At 51.0% G+C, this 18,446-nt stretch overlaps 3 protein-coding genes across 9 annotated transcripts in view; 1 reads left to right on the top strand and 2 right to left on the bottom strand.

Moving 5' to 3' along the window:
- The window catches only part of GPSM1 (G protein signaling modulator 1), a 63,408-nt gene extending 57,630 nt beyond the window's left edge, over window positions 1-5,778 (top strand). For both annotated transcript variants that reach the window (XM_085076829.1, XM_085076830.1), the window contains exons 12-14: window positions 1,173-1,332; window positions 3,507-3,715; window positions 3,834-5,778. In XM_085076829.1, coding sequence (XP_084932955.1) covers window positions 1,173-1,332; window positions 3,507-3,715; window positions 3,834-4,022 — 558 coding nt within the window. In that variant the 3' untranslated portion in view covers window positions 4,023-5,778. The remainder of the gene's footprint in view (window positions 1-1,172; window positions 1,333-3,506; window positions 3,716-3,833) is intronic.
- Window positions 5,779-8,927: 3,149 nt separating this feature from the next.
- DNLZ (DNL-type zinc finger) lies at window positions 8,928-10,855 on the bottom strand. Its single transcript, XM_085076841.1, has 3 exons — window positions 10,373-10,855; window positions 9,817-9,956; window positions 8,928-9,232 (listed from the first exon to the last, which is right to left on the bottom strand). Exons 1-3 carry the CDS (start codon window positions 10,718-10,720, stop codon window positions 9,061-9,063), a joined length of 660 nt encoding a protein of 219 aa, XP_084932967.1. The 5' UTR covers window positions 10,721-10,855; the 3' UTR covers window positions 8,928-9,060.
- CARD9 (caspase recruitment domain family member 9) lies at window positions 10,780-18,391 on the bottom strand. 6 transcript variants are annotated; one of them, XM_085076836.1, is made up of 14 exons: window positions 17,667-18,391; window positions 16,625-16,720; window positions 16,109-16,331; window positions 15,627-15,764; window positions 14,954-15,279; window positions 14,403-14,582; window positions 14,079-14,228; window positions 13,679-13,804; window positions 13,377-13,568; window positions 12,792-12,833; window positions 12,158-12,203; window positions 11,870-11,940; window positions 11,327-11,403; window positions 10,780-11,147 (listed from the first exon to the last, which is right to left on the bottom strand). In XM_085076836.1, exons 3-14 carry the CDS (start codon window positions 16,290-16,292, stop codon window positions 11,051-11,053), a joined length of 1,629 nt encoding a protein of 542 aa, XP_084932962.1. In that variant the 5' UTR covers window positions 16,293-16,331; window positions 16,625-16,720; window positions 17,667-18,391; the 3' UTR covers window positions 10,780-11,050. The 6 variants fall into 6 exon arrangements, with proteins under 6 accessions (XP_084932962.1, XP_084932960.1, XP_084932961.1 ...); XM_085076834.1 differs by having other exon boundaries at window positions 11,315-11,403; XM_085076835.1 differs by having other exon boundaries at window positions 13,679-13,807.
- Between the last annotated feature and the right edge of the window lie 55 nt (window positions 18,392-18,446).

Here is an 18,446-nt window from a genome sequence, read left to right on the forward strand (position 1 = left end):
TGCCTGCCCCTGCCATGGGGAAGAGCTTTGGTGGGAATGACACCACATATCATTCAGGCTGCCCAGAGTGGCCACCAGCAGAGCTGGGAGAGGGACTTTGCTTCATCAGGAGCCAAGGGAATCCCTTTCTCTGCTGGGATGTCTGGCTGGCTCTCCCTGTGCCCTCTCCATGTCTCAGGTGGGATGTGCAGCCCCCCCGAGGGACCCAGTGCCCCTTCCCAGACCTGCCTTCCCCACTCTGCTAGAAAATAGCTCAGCAAAGACTATTGTTTTGGTTGTAGGAGGTTTTGGTTGCTTTCTATTGTGGTATTTTTTCCAGCAACTGGTGGGACCAGCTTGGCGTGTAGGGAATATCCCCAAGCCTGGCAGATGCCCCTCTTATCACTGGCTAATTTTATCTCCCATTCCAAGCAACTCCTTGGAAGGATCTGTTGTTCCTGCTGCTCTGTCTGCTCCAGATCAGGACACACAGCCTCTCTCCCTGCTGGAAGTGGCTTGGACAGGCTGCCTCCAACACCAGCCTCCTGCAGCTTGACTTAAATATATCCCTGTCCAGTGCAAGGTGCTCATTTGGGGCTCTCGTGTTGTCCTGAAAAACTGTAATTTTGTGGCATTTTCCACTGGGTGACTGTTACAAGTGCTGTGCTGAGGACACAGAGGTACCGAAGGGAAGCGCTGGGGTGCAAAGGGCAGTGGAAAAATTGGATTTAGCTGGTGGAAAGGCAAACCCTGAGCTTGGGCTGAGCCCTGGCTGGGCACAGGCAGCACTTGAGCCAGGGTGGCTGCATGGCTCCCCTCATCCCACTCTGAGCCTAGCCCTTTCCAGCCCAGAAGCTCCCCTTGGAGCAGTGCCAGGGTGAATGCTGTCCCCTTTCCTCCCCTCTTTCCCCTTCAATCTCCAGGTTCCTCTGGGTGCTCTGCAGTGACAGTGGCTGCTCTGCATACGGCTTGTCTGTGCACCAGGCTCGGGTTTGTGCTGTAGAAGTGCCTGGAGCCTCTGGGATCAGAGAATCAAGGAGCAGAGAGCCCAGCAGGCTGTGGGGCTCAGCACACCAGGGACACAGCCAGGAGCAGACCGGGAGAGGCCACGACCATTCCCAAGGCTGCACCGGACAGAACAATTGGACTCAAGGACTTGTTTGGGCTGTTCTGACTCTCTCCTCTCTTTGCAGAAAATCAACCGGACCCCTTCGGATGAGGAATGCTTCTTTGACCTGTTGAGCAAGTTCCAGAGCAACCGGATGGATGATCAGCGCTGCCCGTTGGAGGAGTGCCCGGCAGAGGCTGCAGAGGCGGCTGCCACGAGGGTGCCTGCCCTGGGAGAGCGGATATGTGAGCACCGATGCGTTCCCAAGTCCCTGTTCCTGTGCGAGTGACGCTGCTCCCGCGGCGTGCCCAGCTGTTGTGGTTTGCCGTGCATCCCGTGATGTTTTCCCTAAGCCTCAGCTCTCTGAACTTAGCAGTTCCTTGGCAATCTCCGTCATTATTTAAGGAAGGGAAAAAAAACATTCTTATGTAAATGGTTGCCGAGGGAAAGGCTGGAGAATGTGAGCTAAGGTTTGGGGAGTAAATTAGCGAGAGAAATGTAAAATATGCTTGGATATTTTTCAGTGGGTCTTTAGGTCTTGGATTCTGGAGGTTGGCACGAGGATTTGTGCCACTTCCAGTACCTCCAGGAGGAAGATGATGATGGTCATTGCTGAGGGAGCTTTGTAAGAGCCTGGGGTCTGGGACAGGCAGGGGCCAGGTCAGGCTTTCTCAGGCAAGTTAAAATATTGCCAGTTTTTGTAATAGCGTTGCCATGGAGGAAAAACTTCTGGATTTTGTACTGTTCTTGGATGCTGTGGTGATAGGTGCTGTGTGAGGACAGAGGAGCCAGAAGGATGGATAAACAGTGGGAAGCTGCACAGGCAAACAGCTCAGCCCTAGGAAGGACAGGGATAAATTGAGGAAGGCACCGGACAAATAGGCAGGGCAGGAAAGGCAGGGCTGTGTTTGCACTTGGGTTTCGTGGCTTTTTCAGTGTTCAGGGCCTTTGTTTAACCCAAGCTGGGGAGAAGCTCTAAAATGCACAGATCACCCTCACGTGCTTAATCACCAGCACAAAGGGCTCAAACCAGTTATTTAAACTGATGGATTTGTTCATCATCGGTTTCCAAATGAATGCAAAGTGCAGATGGGGGAGGAGGAGACCCCTGACACCTCTCCTGGAGCAGGTGCTGGGGCAGGAGCTGAAGCAGAGAGGGTCAGGCTGTGGCAGAAAGGCAGGTTGGTTGTGAGGTGAGAGGGTTTTTATCGTCTAAAAATAAGGTGGAAATGAGCATTGCTTTGTCAAGAGATGCATTTCTGACACTCAAGTGCATTTGGCTGTAACAGCTGTGTAATTTAGGAGACGGGGTTGAAAACGTGGAGCTTTATAAAGAATGCACGAGCAGCCCCACGTTCAGTTTGGCTCATTTGGGCTCTGAGCCTTTTGGACGTGTTATTTTCAAGGATTCTTTGTGAGCTGAAGGGGAGGAAACTCATCTCTGCGTCAGCACTGAGATTTTCTTGTGTTTCTGCAGCTCCACGAGCTGGGGCTCTAAGAACTTGTGTTGGGAGGCTTGGAGCAGAATCTTCTCCAGTGCTTTGTGCTCAGGGAAAATCACACCACTTGGGCTGGATTTCTTACAGGTTTATTTTGCTTGTCCCTGTCCGAGTGCAGTGTCTGTTTGGGAGCCTTTTTTTATCCAGCAGCTGTAGGAGCCAACAGGTTCTTTCCAGGGAGCACTGCCCACAGGCATTTCCAAAGGGTCAGTGGTGGATAGAGGACATGTACTGGTTCTGGACTGGGACCCCCAGCAGCAGCACAGCCCAGGCTGGCTCTGCTCCGTGGAATGAGGAGAAGCAGAGCCCAGGAGTGTTTTGCTGGTGCTGACGCAGGTCCTGCAGCCCGTGACAGCCAGACTCACCGCGGCAGCACCTCTCCTTGAGCAAACAGCCCAGAGTTCTGGGGGGGCCTGGGAAGGTGCTGCCAGATGAGAGGCTCAGCCAGGCCTGGTCTTTGCTGATGGCCTGTCTGGAGTTATTCCTGGCAGTTTGGACTGTGCAGGTGCCTGTGACAGCCACAGGAGCCCTCAGGAACTCTGTGCTCACCTGCAATTGCTGGGCTCTGCCTGTGCCTCTCGGCTCCAGGTGGAAAGCAGAGTGGAAGTGGCAGTGGAAGCTGCCTGTGGTGCTGGAAACAGCAGGGATCGCACCCAGGCAGTGGTTTAGCTCAGGGCACTGCATCTCCTGGGCTGAGGTGGCACCTTTGGTGGCCTCCAGGAGCTGGCCAAGGACAGGCAGGAGCCACGAGCCCCTCAGGGGATCCAGCAGTAGGAGATGAGGTGTGAAGTTCTGCTTTATCAAGGCACCTGATTCCCCCCTCTACTGCCTGCTGGGTTTGTGTGGTTTGGGGAGGAGGATTTGGGCTCTGCAGGGCAGGCAGAGCTGTGACCCTGCTGTGTGCTTCTCTCTCCCCCCAGCACAGTCCACCCTGATGGCATCTCCACAGACAGAGGAGTTCTTCGACCTCATTGCCAGCTCCCAGAGCAGGCGCCTGGATGACCAACGTGCCAACGTGGGCAACCTGCCCGGCCTGAGGATAACCCACAACAACCTGGGCCACCTGCGTGTGGAGGGGGACGCCCAGGAGCCTGGGGATGAGTTCTTCAACATGCTCATGAAGTGTCAGGTACGGCACAGGGCTGGGGGAGCTCTGACACCCCAGCTCCAGCCCTTTTCTCCATGCCAGGGCTGTCCTGGCCCTGCCCTGGCTAACACCCCTCTCTCTCTCTCTCTCTCCCCTGCAGTCCTCCAGGATCGATGACCAGCGCTGTGCCCCCCCAGACTCCATCCCCCGTGGTCCCACCATGCCTGATGAAGACTTTTTCAGCCTCATCCAGCGTGTCCAGGCCAAACGCATGGACGAGCAGCGTGTGGATTTGGCCTCAGCCCAGGAGGAGGCTGAGGAGGAGCAGCAGAGGCCTGGTTCCAGCTAAGAACTGGGCTTTGGGCTGGGGGGGTTGTTTCAGCTTTATTTTGTTTTTTTAAAAAGGAAAAAATGAGTAGGTGGTTTCAAGCCTGAGTGCTCCTGTGCTCCCACAGTCTTGTCCCGGGAACTGCACCTCCATCGTGTTCCTATGGGAAAGACCAATGGATGGGGGACAGTTTTTAAATAAGGGTTTTTTTTAGGACACTTGGCCATTGAGCACAGCACCTGAAGACTTTAGCAGCCCCTTTGCTGATCACCTAAAACCCCAGGAACTTGGAGAAGCCCACAGGGGGTAGTTAACTCCAGCCTTGATGTCTTCTATTTCCACAATACTTTTAATTATACAGGGAAAAGGAAGAACACCTTTTCCATTTTGAAGTCCTCCTGTCTTCCCTGACACAAATGGCTCTGGATTCCTCCCTGGAACATCTTGTTCAGCTTTGTTCCTTCTACAGGAGAAAAAGAGCCCAAATCCTTTAAACCTTACTGCACCCCAGCTGGATCGTGGTCCCACACACCTGAGTGTATTTTAGGTTTGCTGAGGACTCTCTGGAGAGCCCTGGATATGCTCTGCTTCCAGCTGCAGCCCTGCAGGACATCCTGAGCAGGGGCAAAACCTCACTCACCCTGAGCTTCTGTGGGCTTTGTTGCCTCTGGAGCCCAGGCAGCTGTGCAGCCCCAACTGCAGCTCCGGGGCAGGGGCTGTGCCTGGGCAGAGGGAAGCAGGAAGGTCTCTGCCCAACTGTTTAGCCCACAGCAAACAGGGACAGCTCCTGAGCTGAGGTGAGGGTGCCCAAGACAGAACCTGTGTGTGACAGGACTCTGCTTCAACAGCCAGCAAAGCTTTCTGCCTCTGGCTCATCCCTCCTCCCTTCTGTGTCCAACAGCAGCTCTGGACAATGGACATTCCCTCTTCTTGTTTCTCCCCAAACCAGCACTGAGCTGCTCAGTGAGGCACTCTGGTTCTGTCCACCTGTCTCCAGGCACTGGAGCCTCAGGAGAGCCCCACCCCACCCACATTTACTGTCATTCTTTCCCCTTTTGGACCAGCTGGAAAAGCTGGAGAAGGGGAGCAGGGACCTGACTTGAGGAGGTGCAGTGTTTTTCCTCTGCTTGACCAGAGACTGTGCTGGACTTCAAGAACTCCGAGTTGTGCCGAAGCAGCACCGTTCCTGCAGAGAATAAATCAGCACTTTCTATTTGAAATGCATTTGATTGAAACATTCCCAACGAGCAGGGAGATATTTTTAGACCAGTGATGCTGCTTATGGGGCATTTACCCTGCCTGCACTGACCATGTGGAGTGGTAGCTGCAGTTTCCTGCTACCTGGGAGCACTCACCTGCTGCTTGGCTGAGGCTGGGCAGAGCTCTGCAGAGGGGAGAGGAGGACCTGCCCAGCCCACACCTACCAGCCAAGCTGGCATTTGTAAAAGAGGAAAACATTGATGATGAAGATGACCTGAGCAGCTGCAGGCTCAGGCCTGTGCAGCTTTCTGCCAGGTGGGGAACTGGAATCTGACCATTAAGCTTACAGAGGTATTATTGAGGTATTATTTGCCATATACTTGAATGTATGAGCTTATTTATTTTTTACATGTGCATTTGCTAATGTCATTTTAATGGGGAATTTCCAACCCACAGGTACTTGTTTTTTTTCTAAAAAATAATCTGCCAAATGGATTAATATATTAGAAATGAATACGGCTCAAGGGGAAGGGGTGTGGGGGGGTTGTGCTTAATAAATATTTGTGTCTAAGCTTCAGTGCAAATACTCATTTCCATTATTTCCTGGCTGCCAGCAGGGCTAATCTGGCCCTTTGCAACAGGGATGGGGGTGGATGGGGGTCTCTGGTGACAGACATCAGCACATGTGTTAAGAAAAGCGTTGTGCACCCACCTCCACATCGCTTTACATTACGAGCACACAGGTCTCTTGGCAGCCACCACCATCCCAGCTCTGCCTGCCTGCCAGCATGGATGTGGCTGTGGAGGGAAGGCACAAAACCCTGAGAATTGCCTGCCCAGAAGTTTCCAGGACGACAGGGCAGATAGAGCAGCCCTGCATGGCTGAGAAAGGGCCACTGGAAAAGGCCAAGGAGAGGCTGAGCTGTTCCTTTCAGGTCCTGCCTGGCTCTGCCCATCTCGGTGCCACCCCGGCGCCTGGCCCAAAGCTGGGTTGTTCCCCCAGAGCCAGGGGACAAGGGCAGGGAGTGCTGGGCACAGCCCTGGCACCAGCCCTCAGACAAGACACTCACAAAGCAGCAGCACCAGCTCATTGCAGCATAGCAGGCAGGAGCAGGCTCTGGGACTGGGCTAGAAGGTGGTGTGGGAGCAGCAGAGTTTGGATCCTGAGCCCTGTGAGGATAAAGCCAAGTCACAGCTGGGCTTCCCATGCCTGCCTAATTTGTGCTGGCCACTGCCAGTCCTGACCAAAAATTAATAAAGAGCCACCAGCTTGTTCTCATCAGGTGTTCTCATGCCCTGGGGTGCCTGGACAGAGCAGCTCTGTGCTAGAAAGCTCTGTGTGTGACGTGGGGACAGAACTGTGCCCTCAGGTGTGCAGAGACTTACATTCCCAGGAGCAGATGATCCCTGTGAGTTAGTGATGGGGATCTCACCTCCAACTGTCCATCCCGTGGAAGGCAGCACAGGCTCATTCTGAGCTCCTGTGAGAAGGCACAGGGTAGCATTGAGTCTCCAGGACAGTCCTGAGCCTGCAGTGGTGGCTGCTGTGCTGAGCCCTCCCCTCCCACACTGCCAGCTTTGATCCCACGTCGGGAAGAGCTCTCCAATGCTGACATCCACCGGAGAGCCACGGGATTGCTGGCCTGCAAAGCGCTGCTGCTGCTGCAGAGTGAGACACTGGGAGCAGGACTGGCCCCTGCACAGGGCATGTCCTCTTCATGGAGAACCCCAAAAATCAGCAGAAACACAAGATGCTGCCCTCTCCTATCCAGCTGTACACAAGAACCCAGAGGCACTCGCAAGACAGAGCTGATGTCAGGCCTGGAGAAAGGTATTCAGGAGAAGGGCTGCTTCTCCTCACTCCCTGCCTTTGGCTAAAGCAAGCCCATGTGCACACCTGAGTCCCCTTTCCAGAGAAAACCCACTGCCCTGTGATACAACATTTTTCAGAAAAACCAGCTTCAAAAGAGAGCACAAAACCCCTTTCTTTACCTGCAATGTCTTAGCAGCAAATCTTTTTGTGTTATATACAAATTCCCTCCCATGATCTTAGCCTGGACCTTCAGAGCAGCAGCAAGAACTGCCACCCTCCCTGCTCAGAGCTGCACAGGGACCTGTCTCTGTCCTGCCTCCAAAGAGAACATGGTGCCAGAGGGCACTGGGACAAGGAAACACTGAAATTATGAACAGCCAACATTGATTCTGCTACATTTTTTACTCTAACACAGCAAAAACTAGCACAACCTTCCTGTAGCTGGGACCCAGTAACAGGTAAGAAAGGTAGGTAAAATGGTACAAAAAAGCCAGGTTGTAAATGAGTTGTTTCCAAGGCAACACAGATCCTGCAACAGCTGCTGTTCCACCCCATCAAAGCCATCAGCACCATGGAAGCAGAATGCTGATTTTCAGATTAAAGGTAATAAAATAAGCACTTTTCCAGCAGTGCTAATAGTTGTCAGCAGCCCAGCTCAGGGGGAGCACACAGCAGTGCTCTGAGATGCAGGATTGTTTCTCAATCCTGGGTCACTCCAGCAGCTGGTGGTTTCAGGGAGAGCTGTATTTCATCAGGATCTGAGCCCACACAAGCTGGCTGATGAAGTTCCTGCCCCTGTTTCATCACTCTGTGCTGACACACCCACAGGAACATGACTACTTTCCTGCTGGTCTGACCCAACACTTCTACTGCAACACTTATAAAATTGTTATGAACATTCCAGATGAAGGACACTCACTAAAGCCTGCAATGTCCTCACTGAGTCCTTGGCTGATGAATGGCCACAAGCACCTGGAGATGCCTGGCTGAGAGAGCTGGGTTTGCTCAGCCTGAGACACAAAGGCTGAGAGAGGTTTTGCTGCTTTCTGTGGCTCCCTAATGAGGGGAATCCAGAGGTTGTAGGACCTCCACCCTTGAAGATGTTCATAAGATCCTGAACATCCTCCTCTGACAAGGGGATTGGACTGGAATCCTCCAGAGGACTCTTCCAAACTGAATTAGTCTTTGATTACAAATTCAAAACCATAAGAAAGCAGCTAGAGAGGAAACAAGCCCTGAGAAAGTGTAACACAATCACCTTCGTGCCTGATCCCCCACTACCCAAGAGCTGCGTGCTGCCAAACACCTACATCTGTCATTTATTACTTTTTAAATTTCTAACTAATCTTAAAACACTGCAGTAGCACTAATGAGCCCCTCCATATCTGCCAAGACAACTTTCTAGGTGCTCTACTTCTCTCCATCATGCTGCACAACTATTAATTTTGCCTTCACACCCACACTCCCCCTCACCAACAAGAAGTTGTAAAACCCCCATGCTGGAGCTCAAGTGGGATTAAAACACAAAACTTTCAGCCCTGACAGGAGTGGCACAGAAACAAAACTCTGGAAGATGTCAAAGAACAGATAAAAGCAGCATTTGACTGCAGTAAGAGCAAGCAACCTGACCCTCCTGCAGGGTCATTTTGGCTTTAGAATTTTGGGCAGGATCTCCTCAGGTGGAATCAATTACCCTTTCTCCTCAGTTACCACAGCTGGGCATCCCTAAAACCTCCAGCTCCAGCTGCACCTCGCTAGGTCAAACACATGGACAAAGAATTTCTGGCTGCCTTCTCAGCAGGGAACAAAGCCAGGCACTGGACACTGCTGGGGCACCAAGAACACCAACACCATCTTTAAAGACATCAGCTTCATCAAAGGCAAAACTACACAAGGCAAAGACACACAACAGAGAAAACCCAACACCTGAGTTTATTTTAAACAAAGACAGTTGAAATCAGGGAATGAAGGTGAAGAGTCTCTTGCCCATGAGCAGAACGACCCAAATCATAGTCAGGTGTGTCCCACAGGCCACAGTCCCTTGTGTCAGGTGTGTCCCTTGCTGCCAGGCTCTGGAGGAGCTTCCCCACTGTCCCCTTCTGCCAGCTGACCTTGGAGCTCGGGCTCTGCTGAGCTTTCCAGCAGCAGTTCCAGGGCTTCCTCACCAGCCACACGTCTCACCTTCTCCCCTTTGGCTGCCAGGATCTCCTCGATATTCCTGGACAGCGATTTGAGAACCAACAGTGACACCACAGCAAAGGCCCAACACAGTCATGCACAGGCTCACTCTGCTCTCAGGACTCCACAGTGAATCACAGGAGGATCACCGTGAAAACCACCCAAATACACCACAGAAAACCACCCAAACCTTCTGGGACTCTTTTCATCCACTACGATCAATAATTTAGCAATTACAGCTAAACAGAAGCTTTTAAAGGTATCTTGGGAAGTTAGAAATCACTGGAATCCCACAGCAGATCAATCTACACATTTGAAACACTTATCCAAGGAAACCCAGCAGGGATGTGATAAAGCCTGATGGGAACAGCAAATCACCTGCTGGCACCACTAAGGATCCCTGTCTATCCCACAGCTTCTGCTGCAGCTTCACACTGATTTATTTGGGTCCTAGACAGCGACAATCAATTTACAGTGACTCTAAACTGAGATGGTGTGTTTTAACGAACTGGAGAAAACTTCTCTCTTTGAGCCACATTTTAAAAGCATCAGAGGAATAAAATACCAGCTCAGGAAGCTGCACGGGGGAACAGGGTGTGAGGACGATGCCGCTGGCACACTCACCTCTTTCCCTGCAGGTCGGAGAACCAGCCCAGGTTATCGGCGATGACATGGTGGTTGCCGCAGCCGGGACAGGTCACGATCACCACCCCGCGGTGGTAGGCGAGCTTAGAGATGGATTTGGCCGAGCGCGTCTGGCACACCTGAAAAACCAAGTGCGTGTTGTGAGCACGGTTAGTGCAGCTCCTGGGATTTTCTGGACTAAAATACTTTACTTCTGAGAATAAAAACTTCTTCCCTCCCTCACCTCTAACTATTCCAAGGCGGGTCCATCGTGTTACGATGCTGTGAGCTCAGCCCGAGACACAAAGGCTAAGGGCGGTTTTTGGTGCTTTCAGTGGCTCCCTAATGAGGGGGAATCCACAAAAACTGTGGGATCTCCACCCTCAGAAATACTCACAAGACCCCGAACATCCTCCTCCAACACGCAGGTTGGCCTAGAAGCCTCCAGAGGACTCGTCCACTCTGAATTAGTCCTTGCAAGTTGCCCACTAACAGCTAACCCCAAGGGTTTCCCTGCGGGCAGCGCCGCTTCCACACACCCCATCCTCACGCTCACCTTGCAGGTGTACACCAGGCGATAGTGCGAGGCCGGCGGTGCCTCCGGAGCGGTGCAGACCAGGCGGGCCGAGCTCCAGAGCGGCCCCGGGGCGGTGCAGTCCGGGCGGGCAGGGCTCCAGAGCGGCCCCGGGGCGGTGCAGGCCGGGCGGGCAGGGCTCCAGAGCGGCCCCGGGTCGGTGTAGGCCGGGCCCCTCAGGCCGGGCGGGGGGCGGCAGTGCCGCCATGGCGGTGACTCCCTCAGCAGCGCCCCGAGCGCGGTCCGCGCCGCGCGCCTCATCGCACTGCGCATGCGCAAGATGGCGGCACTGATGCGGCGGCGGCCATGTTGGCTGCTGGCGGCCGCCATGTTGGTGCCGGGCAGCTCCCTTCATTAACCCCTAATTAACCAGCAGGTCAGCCCGGCCCTGCCTCACACACAGAGATTTCAACCTGTTTATTAACCGCGGGGACGTCAGGGCCACACCATAGCGTCACTATAGCCCTTTTCGCAAACGGCTGGTTGGTTTTAAAATCTAAACAAGTCCTCTGAGAGTGAAATTGAGAAGCTCAGCCACAGGCTGGGGCTTCCCTCAGGGTCTAGCTCCTGAGGAGCCCTTGGTGTCGTGTTGTCCCTCTCTCAGGAGCCTTTGGTGTTGATATTGTCCCTTTCCAAGGGGACCTTGGTGCTGTCCCTCTCTCAGGAGCCCTCAGTGTCGGTGTTGTCGCTGCCCGAGGTGTTCTCCCAGTCGGCCTCATGGTGTCTGTCCCTGGGCAGCCTTCTCAGCGCTCTTTTTCTGAAAACAAGACCAGACGGATCATTTTTAGAAGGTGTTTTCTGCAAACGAGCAGCATGTCATACTGTTAGTGCGTATCAATCCCTTTTGTGCCCTCCCTGAATCTCGCTTGGGGACAGGAAAAGGGAAATATAAATCATGGATATTTCCAGGTTAGCCCTGCTTACTGCAGCCCAGACCTTCGGTAACGCTCAAAGCAGTCCTTCATCCTCCTCCTCTCCTTTTCTGCAGGTTCCTCGTTGGCCAAGCCACACTCCTTGAAATAGAAAAAACCCCCCAAAAAAACAAAATGAAAAAAAAATTATTCCAGATCAAATCAGTATTAACACCAGGTCATTTCCTGCATCTGCACAGCAGGTTCTTTAATAGGTAATACTTCTGTTTCACACAGTTTCACTACGTTTATTCCATCACATCTGTAAATTTGGGATTCTGTTTTCTGCACCGACACTAATTCTGCAGACAATTAAACTGGAAAACATCCACACCCAGAGATGAAGGGCAGAAAGTAATTAGAAGAAGCTTTTATGTACAAATGGAGAAATGTCCACTGCAAGTGTTTTGCTGTTCAGAGCTCACCCTTTCTGGAGGGCGGATTCAGAGTTTGGAAAAGCAGGAGCTTCTGACATGCTTCTCCAAGCTGGTAAATCCATCATTAGGGAGAACAATAAAGATCACAAACCCTAGTCATAGTAAAGAACATTCCACAAAGATTCTCTTACACTTGGTGATTTTGGAGGCAGATTGCTCTCTCGAGGGCTGAGCTCCTGGTTTTGTCCTTCCAGGCAATCTTCTGAAAGATTAAAAAAATCACAGCATTGGTAGATGCCACAATATGTACTTTGAAATGGGAGAGGTAGAATAATAAAAAAGCTTTTTTGGATCAGTGCTGTTTAGTTTTTGTAAACAATCTCTCGTATTAATGACTGAAAGTATCATTTAGATCTTCCAGGAGAGCAAAACAGAATGGACCATCCTCCCCAGAACTCCACCCAGTGTTTTCCTCTTACTTTTAGCTGTCTGTATATCTTCATCCAGGTGACTGTGAAGAGCAAGCTGCAGGGTAGAAACAGAGCAAGAACATCAGAACTGTCCCTCAGTCTGTAGGAACAGATAAAGGAACATAAAACCCAGGACATGCTAGAGCCAAGCTCTCCCTGTTGCTGTCAGCTAACAGCAGACTGAGCCAGGAGTTACAGATTTACTCAGGGATTTATCATCCATGAATAGATCCAGCTTCCTTTGGCCTCATTTATACTTTTGGCCTCCAGACAATGTGACAATCACTCCCACACTGAAGTTATGAACCAAGTGAAACTCTTTACTACAGATGGCTCCAGGGTAAGACTTATTTTTGCTCGTTCTCACACAAGAGAGACAGTTAGAAGCAATTCAAAATAATTCAATTCCCTTGATTTGCTTAGACTCAACAAATCTCGCTGACTAATGCCATAACTCTGTCCTACACTTAGATCTTCAGGACACAGGGATATTCTGTCACTGTTTCACTGCCTCTGTACTTTTTATGTCACTAAAATGAGCCTGAGCCATGAGAAACTGCTGATAGATGGGGAACTGAGCACAGGTGAGGAACATGAAACCATCCTAGAGGAAATAGAAAAGTAAACAAGACACCCTACTCACTTCCTGGGAATCTCTGGAGGAGGTGTCATCCAGGTCAGAGGTCTGAAACAAAACCAGTGTAGATTAATCATTCCTCACGAGTAAGGAAGTGACAGCAAGGGAAGCTATAGAAGACTGAGAGCTCCAGAAAACACAGAAGTGTGGACTTGCTGCCTCCTACACTCCTGTCTGGCCGCTTGAGAAAGTACACAAGATGCCGTGTTAATTAAAATATATCTAATTTAGTTCCAGAAAACTCAGCTCCCCATTTCATCCAAATGGCTCACACCAAGTCTCTAAATAGAATCACTCTTGGCAGTTGAGGAACCCCTCATCACCTTTGGAAATGCTCCAAACACAAACACAGGTGGAATTAGCTTGCATCTGTCCAGCTTTTCCATGCCTGGAACCAGGGTGAGGTCATAGAAACCACCCCATCCTTCATTTTCTAAACTCAGTATTGCACAGAAATAGTTTTAATTAATTTTGATGGTCACTCAGGCAGGCAGTCACTGCCTGCTGAGCTGGAGCTGCTCAGGTTCAAAGAACAGCCACACTCTGACCCCATCCCAACCTCCCAATCCCAACACAGAAGGACAATTGTACCAGCGTGGGCAGCTCCAGCTGCAACCTTTTCAGCTTGGCCTCAGTGGCCAGGAGTTGGCTCTCCTTCTGGAAGAGCTGCAGCTGCATCTCATCACACCTCTCCCCCAGCTCCCGGATCTGCTTGCGGTAAGTGTCCCTCTCCACCAGGTGCTTGGAATACTGCATGTGGAACTGCTCTCGGGTCAGGAGAGCCTGTGGGAAGAGACAACATGTGCCATTCACACAGCACCAGAGGCAGGGTTACACTGTCTGCCCACTTCAAGCAGCAGAGCAGTGATAAGCAGGGAGGAATATTTTATCACCTGGTCTCTTTCCGAAGCCACTTCCTCCATCTGCTGCAGAACAACTTCAATCCGTTTTTTATACATCTGGCAGTCCTTCCTCAGAGATGTGCACTGTAGCTCCAGCATCTCTTTTTCCTCAGCAAACTGCTGAGACAAGGTCAAAAGCACCTGGTTATGGGCAGAGCCTGAGCCAGACTGTCCCCACTCCTGCTCTGTGCCACAGATTGCTCTGGCCACAGCTCTGTGGGGTGTCTGAGCTGTCACCTGCCACACACAGAGTGCTAAAATAAAGTATTACAGTAGGAGCAGCAGGGATGGCTCCTGAGCAGCTGCTCTGCTCCACAGGCAAGGCACTGCAGGTGCTTCACCTGCCTGTCTTATCCATGATCTCAGCAGGAAATTGCACTGCAGCACCTACCTTCTCTTGGAGCACCTTGGCTCGGCGCAGCTCCTTGCGCAGGCTGTAAATGGTGTTCACCAGCTCCCGGCGTTCCTCCAGGATCTGGCTGCAGTCATTCTCCACAGTCTCCTTGGAGAGGCTCTTCTCCAAATTCTGCTCCCTGGCAACCTGCAGGACAAAGGAAGAAGTGAGACAGATCCACCACCTAACTCCATTATCAGCTCTCTCCCCACACTGCTGTATTTGACTTAGGAAAACAAGGCCACAGCTGAGCCCCAATCTTCCCCAGAGCTGCCCTGCTACAAATAATCCCTTGAGTCCATACTCAACCACCCCACCAACCTGGAGAGTGTTTTCCAGCTCCTGATTCTTGGCCAAGAGCAGCTCCTTCTCCTGCTGGATCTCCCACACCACCTCGTGGCTGGGGCGCTGCTCTATGGCGTGTTTCAGCTTCATCGTGTGCTTCCTCTCCAGCTTGCAGTCATCCTCAGCCTTCATGAGGCTGTGCTTCAGGTGATCGATCTGTGAGAAGGTTCAGAGCTCAGCAGGAGCAAGGAGGATGCTCTGGCCTGCAAAAGCAGTTCTCACTCTGTTTCCCAGACAAACACAGGGCAAGTTTCTCCCCGGTTCTGTTTTCCTCAGGAATTTTTGTGCTCTGAGGACGAGAGTCCTGCCTGTGTGCTAATATAAACATGTTTCTGTGCTGCCTTTGGGAGGACAGCCTTGAGTGAGGGTAAGACTGGTCATTATTCAAGCACAAGCTGTAAAATACAGGCCTACAGGGCTGAGCTAGGGACTGTGAAGACACCTGCTAGAGAGGATGCTCAGTGCTTCATGCTGGACTGGCCCAGCCCATCCTGGGCAAAGACAAGTCAGGAGAAACTGTGACTGACCTGTAGCACCAGGTCCCTGTTCTTCATGAGGGCCGCGCTCTTCTCCTCGCTCAGCTTGGCGTAGCTCAGGGCCAGGCTGTAGTTCTCATCCTTGCACTTCCTCAGCTCCTTGCTCAGGCTGTCCCTCTCCTCCTTCATCCTCTGGGCTCGCTCCTGGTGCTTGCGGAGCAGGCTGTCCCTGACCCACATCTCCCTGATAGTGTCCTCCTTGGAGTGCAGCCACACCGTGAGCTCCTGCGCCTTGCGCCGCTCCTCCTGCACGGCGCTCTGCAGCTTCATGATCTCGTTCATCAGCACCTGGCTCAGGCCAGACTCCCCAGCTGTGTCTGTTTGGGGGGCAGGGGTCACTCACTGCTGTCCTGGCTGCTGCCAGGCACACACAGAGCTCAGCTTCCCCTCCACATCGCTGCAGCCAACAGTGAAGATGTGTGATCGAGTTATCCCCACTGTTCCTCTTTGCTCTATTTTCCTGCACCACAGTGTCACTGACACAACAGGCAGAAGGAAGAATTCATCCTCCTGCTTCTTCCTCCCCCTCCCCAGTCCAACCAGTGATACCAGAGCTGTTCTACCCAGAACCCTCCTGAAGCACCCAGGGAGCAAGGCAGGGAGTGCTCCCTACTCTGCACAGCAGAGCAGAAGGAAGAGCTGTTGCTGAGAACACAAACATTACCTATAATCAGAGAGAAAACCCTGCTGGGCTCTTTGCCAGTTATTTTCTTGTACAGCTGTGGATAATAAAGCTCAAGACTCTCCATAAACGCCTCAAAGCCTTTTTGTCCTGTTCGCTGAAGAATGTCCAGGAGAACACCTGAAATCATGGCAACACGATATTCTATTCAGTCACTTCTCTTTACCTATTTGTAACATAACAAAAAACAGCTTCACTTTCTCCACATATAAAAATCCCTGTGATCCAATCACACAATCAGTTAGGTTGGAAAACACCTCTGGGGTCACTGAGTCCATTCTATGACCAAACACCACCTTGTCAACCATACCATGGCACCAAATGCCACACCCAGGCTTTCCTTAAACACCTCCAGCAAGGGTAACACCACCACCTCCCTGGGCAGTCCTTCCAACATCTAACTCCCCAGCCAATCCCAACCTGATGGCCTAGGAACTACACAAAAGGGTTTCCAGTGCTCCCACCTGCCTTCCGCTTGCGCATGACCAGGCTGGGGTCATTGAGAACCTGCTCCTCGTCATCCGGGCTGAGCACTTTGCACTGCCGCAGGTAAGGGGTGATCCGGGAAGGGTCAATCACAGAGATCAGCTTCACACGGAAGTTCTCCAGGTTATTCCAACAGATCTCATCGTTGTCTTCTTCCAACATGGCAGTGGTGAGGAGTGTCAGTGAGCAGTGCTGTCCTGTCTGGAAAGAACAACCAGAAAGCACACAAGCACACCCTGAGCCTCCTGGAGCAGTGTGGCAGTGGTGGAGAAACCAAGATGTTCATACACTGAGAATGCAGAAGTGTCCTAATTAGCTGTTGCCTCTGCTTTACGAGCAGCTCACTCTTCCTTCTCTACCTCCCAGCATTTGAGATCCCTGTGCTCTGTCTGACCACACAGACATCAAATCTGACACCCACACTTTACCTCAGAGGTGTAAAATAAACCTTTTTTCCCTGTTAACATCCACCATCCTGGATCACATGGACCAACCTGAGCCTTCACAGTCACAAAAGCCTCCTTGATTCTCCTCCTGTGTCCTGGCTCTGACAAAACTTGTCTTGGGTGCAGCCTTCCTTTATATTCTGCCTAGAGAAAAGATGATTCCAGGAACAAAACTGGTTTGAGAAAAGGGGAAACTACTCAGCTATACCATGAGACGGGAAAGGGAAGGGAAAGAAAAAGAGATAAATAAAAAAAGGGGAAGCCAGAATGGGTGATGGGGGAGGAGAAAGATGGCAATGGCATTGTGAGTCAGCAGCAACACACAGGCAGTGATTTTAGCTTAATTCTTATTTAGTTTTCTAATCTGTCCCACTGAAGTACTTGCTGAAGTACCTCCAGAAAATTTCCTTCTGCAGGGATTAAAAACACAAAAAAGAATGAAAGTCACAGTGTGTGCAGCTGATTTCAGGGGACAAAACAAGCCACAAAATTAGAAAAAAAGATGTTCTTCAAAGGCTTTCCAGCTGTTAACATCTTTCTCCAAGAAAACAGGTGGCAACAAGAACTCACTCTTGGTGAGAGTTCAGCTGAAAAGGATGATTTCTATATTGATGTCTCTAATTTTGGATGTCCTTAAACTGCCAGCAAAATTATGACAACTCAGTATTTTGAGGGAAAGGGAGTGAAGTCTTGGCAAAGCAGGGAACATAACCCATGATTCCCAAATGACAGACTGCGTCCCTGACTGCAATTTAAGGAGCAGCCCAGGAAGCAGCACTGTGATGATGCTGAGCATTACCAGCAGACCTGTGCCTGCCTGCCCACCTTCCCACAGCCCTGGAGCTGTGGCTGAAACCAGAACTCACTCAGAGTGTGTTTTAAAAAAGCCTGGAGAACACACAGGCTCCGGTGCCATGGCAGCATGACACATGCTCCCATTAGCTTCCCACTCCACTCTTTGTTCTGCTTTCTAAGTTCATGGAGAGTTTTTCCATGTTATCATTGGGAGTGGGGCAGAGATGCTCAGAGATTCTTTCAGCCTGTGTTTCTTGTCATTAAATCATCTTCACACTAAAAAAAGATGCAGTACCTGGCTTAGCTGTGCCCTTGCTGAAGGTAATCAGAGTGTCTGTTAATTGACCAGTTTAGCCTTGGGAGGTTTTGTTCTGGTGACAAATAAATTAATTCCTGAAAAAGGACAAAGACAGCTGCAGCTTATACAGTTTTTCCACAAAAAAAATTACAAGGGCATCTTCTGAGCAGCATTTGCAAAGGCCAATAGGAATTTAGAGCACAGACAACCTTTCCCACCAGTGCCTCACTGTAACAGCCACCCAAAACTGTGCAGCAGCTCCTGGAAATTCCAGCTGAATTCCCTGGAAAAATGATATCTACACTGGCTTATTGAAAACAGAGTACACTGCAAGAGGAAAGCCATTCCACAATCACTCCTATTGCTCCATAATGTCTTGACATCAAATTATAGCAACATGAGCACCCAGTGACCTCCTGCCCCCAGCTCTGCCTGAAGAGCCCTCATGGAAAAGCTGCAACTCTCAACTCCCCACTGCACTCAGGGGAAGTTCAGTCAGTGCAGTGGAATGAAGCTTTCACAGCACTTTCCCTCTAGATTTTATCAGCTTTGCCTCAGCTAACCTTGCACCTCTCTGCGAGACAGAAATTGCTGGGTTATAAATGAAGAAACAAGTTTTTTTGAAGTGATTTGTGATGTCTGTACAGGGCAGGCTGTGGAAGAATCAAGAAAGATTCCTAATTCAATCCTGCAGTTTTAGGCACATGAATATTCATTCCCCACATTCTCCCTGGTTTTCAGGCAGCCTGCAAATTTCGTTTTTCTCATTAGCAATCA

Source organism: Lichenostomus cassidix, chromosome 17 (genome assembly GCF_008360975.1).
Source record: "Lichenostomus cassidix isolate B80296 chromosome 17, HeHo_3.0, whole genome shotgun sequence".
NCBI lineage: Eukaryota > Metazoa > Chordata > Aves > Passeriformes > Meliphagidae > Lichenostomus > Lichenostomus cassidix.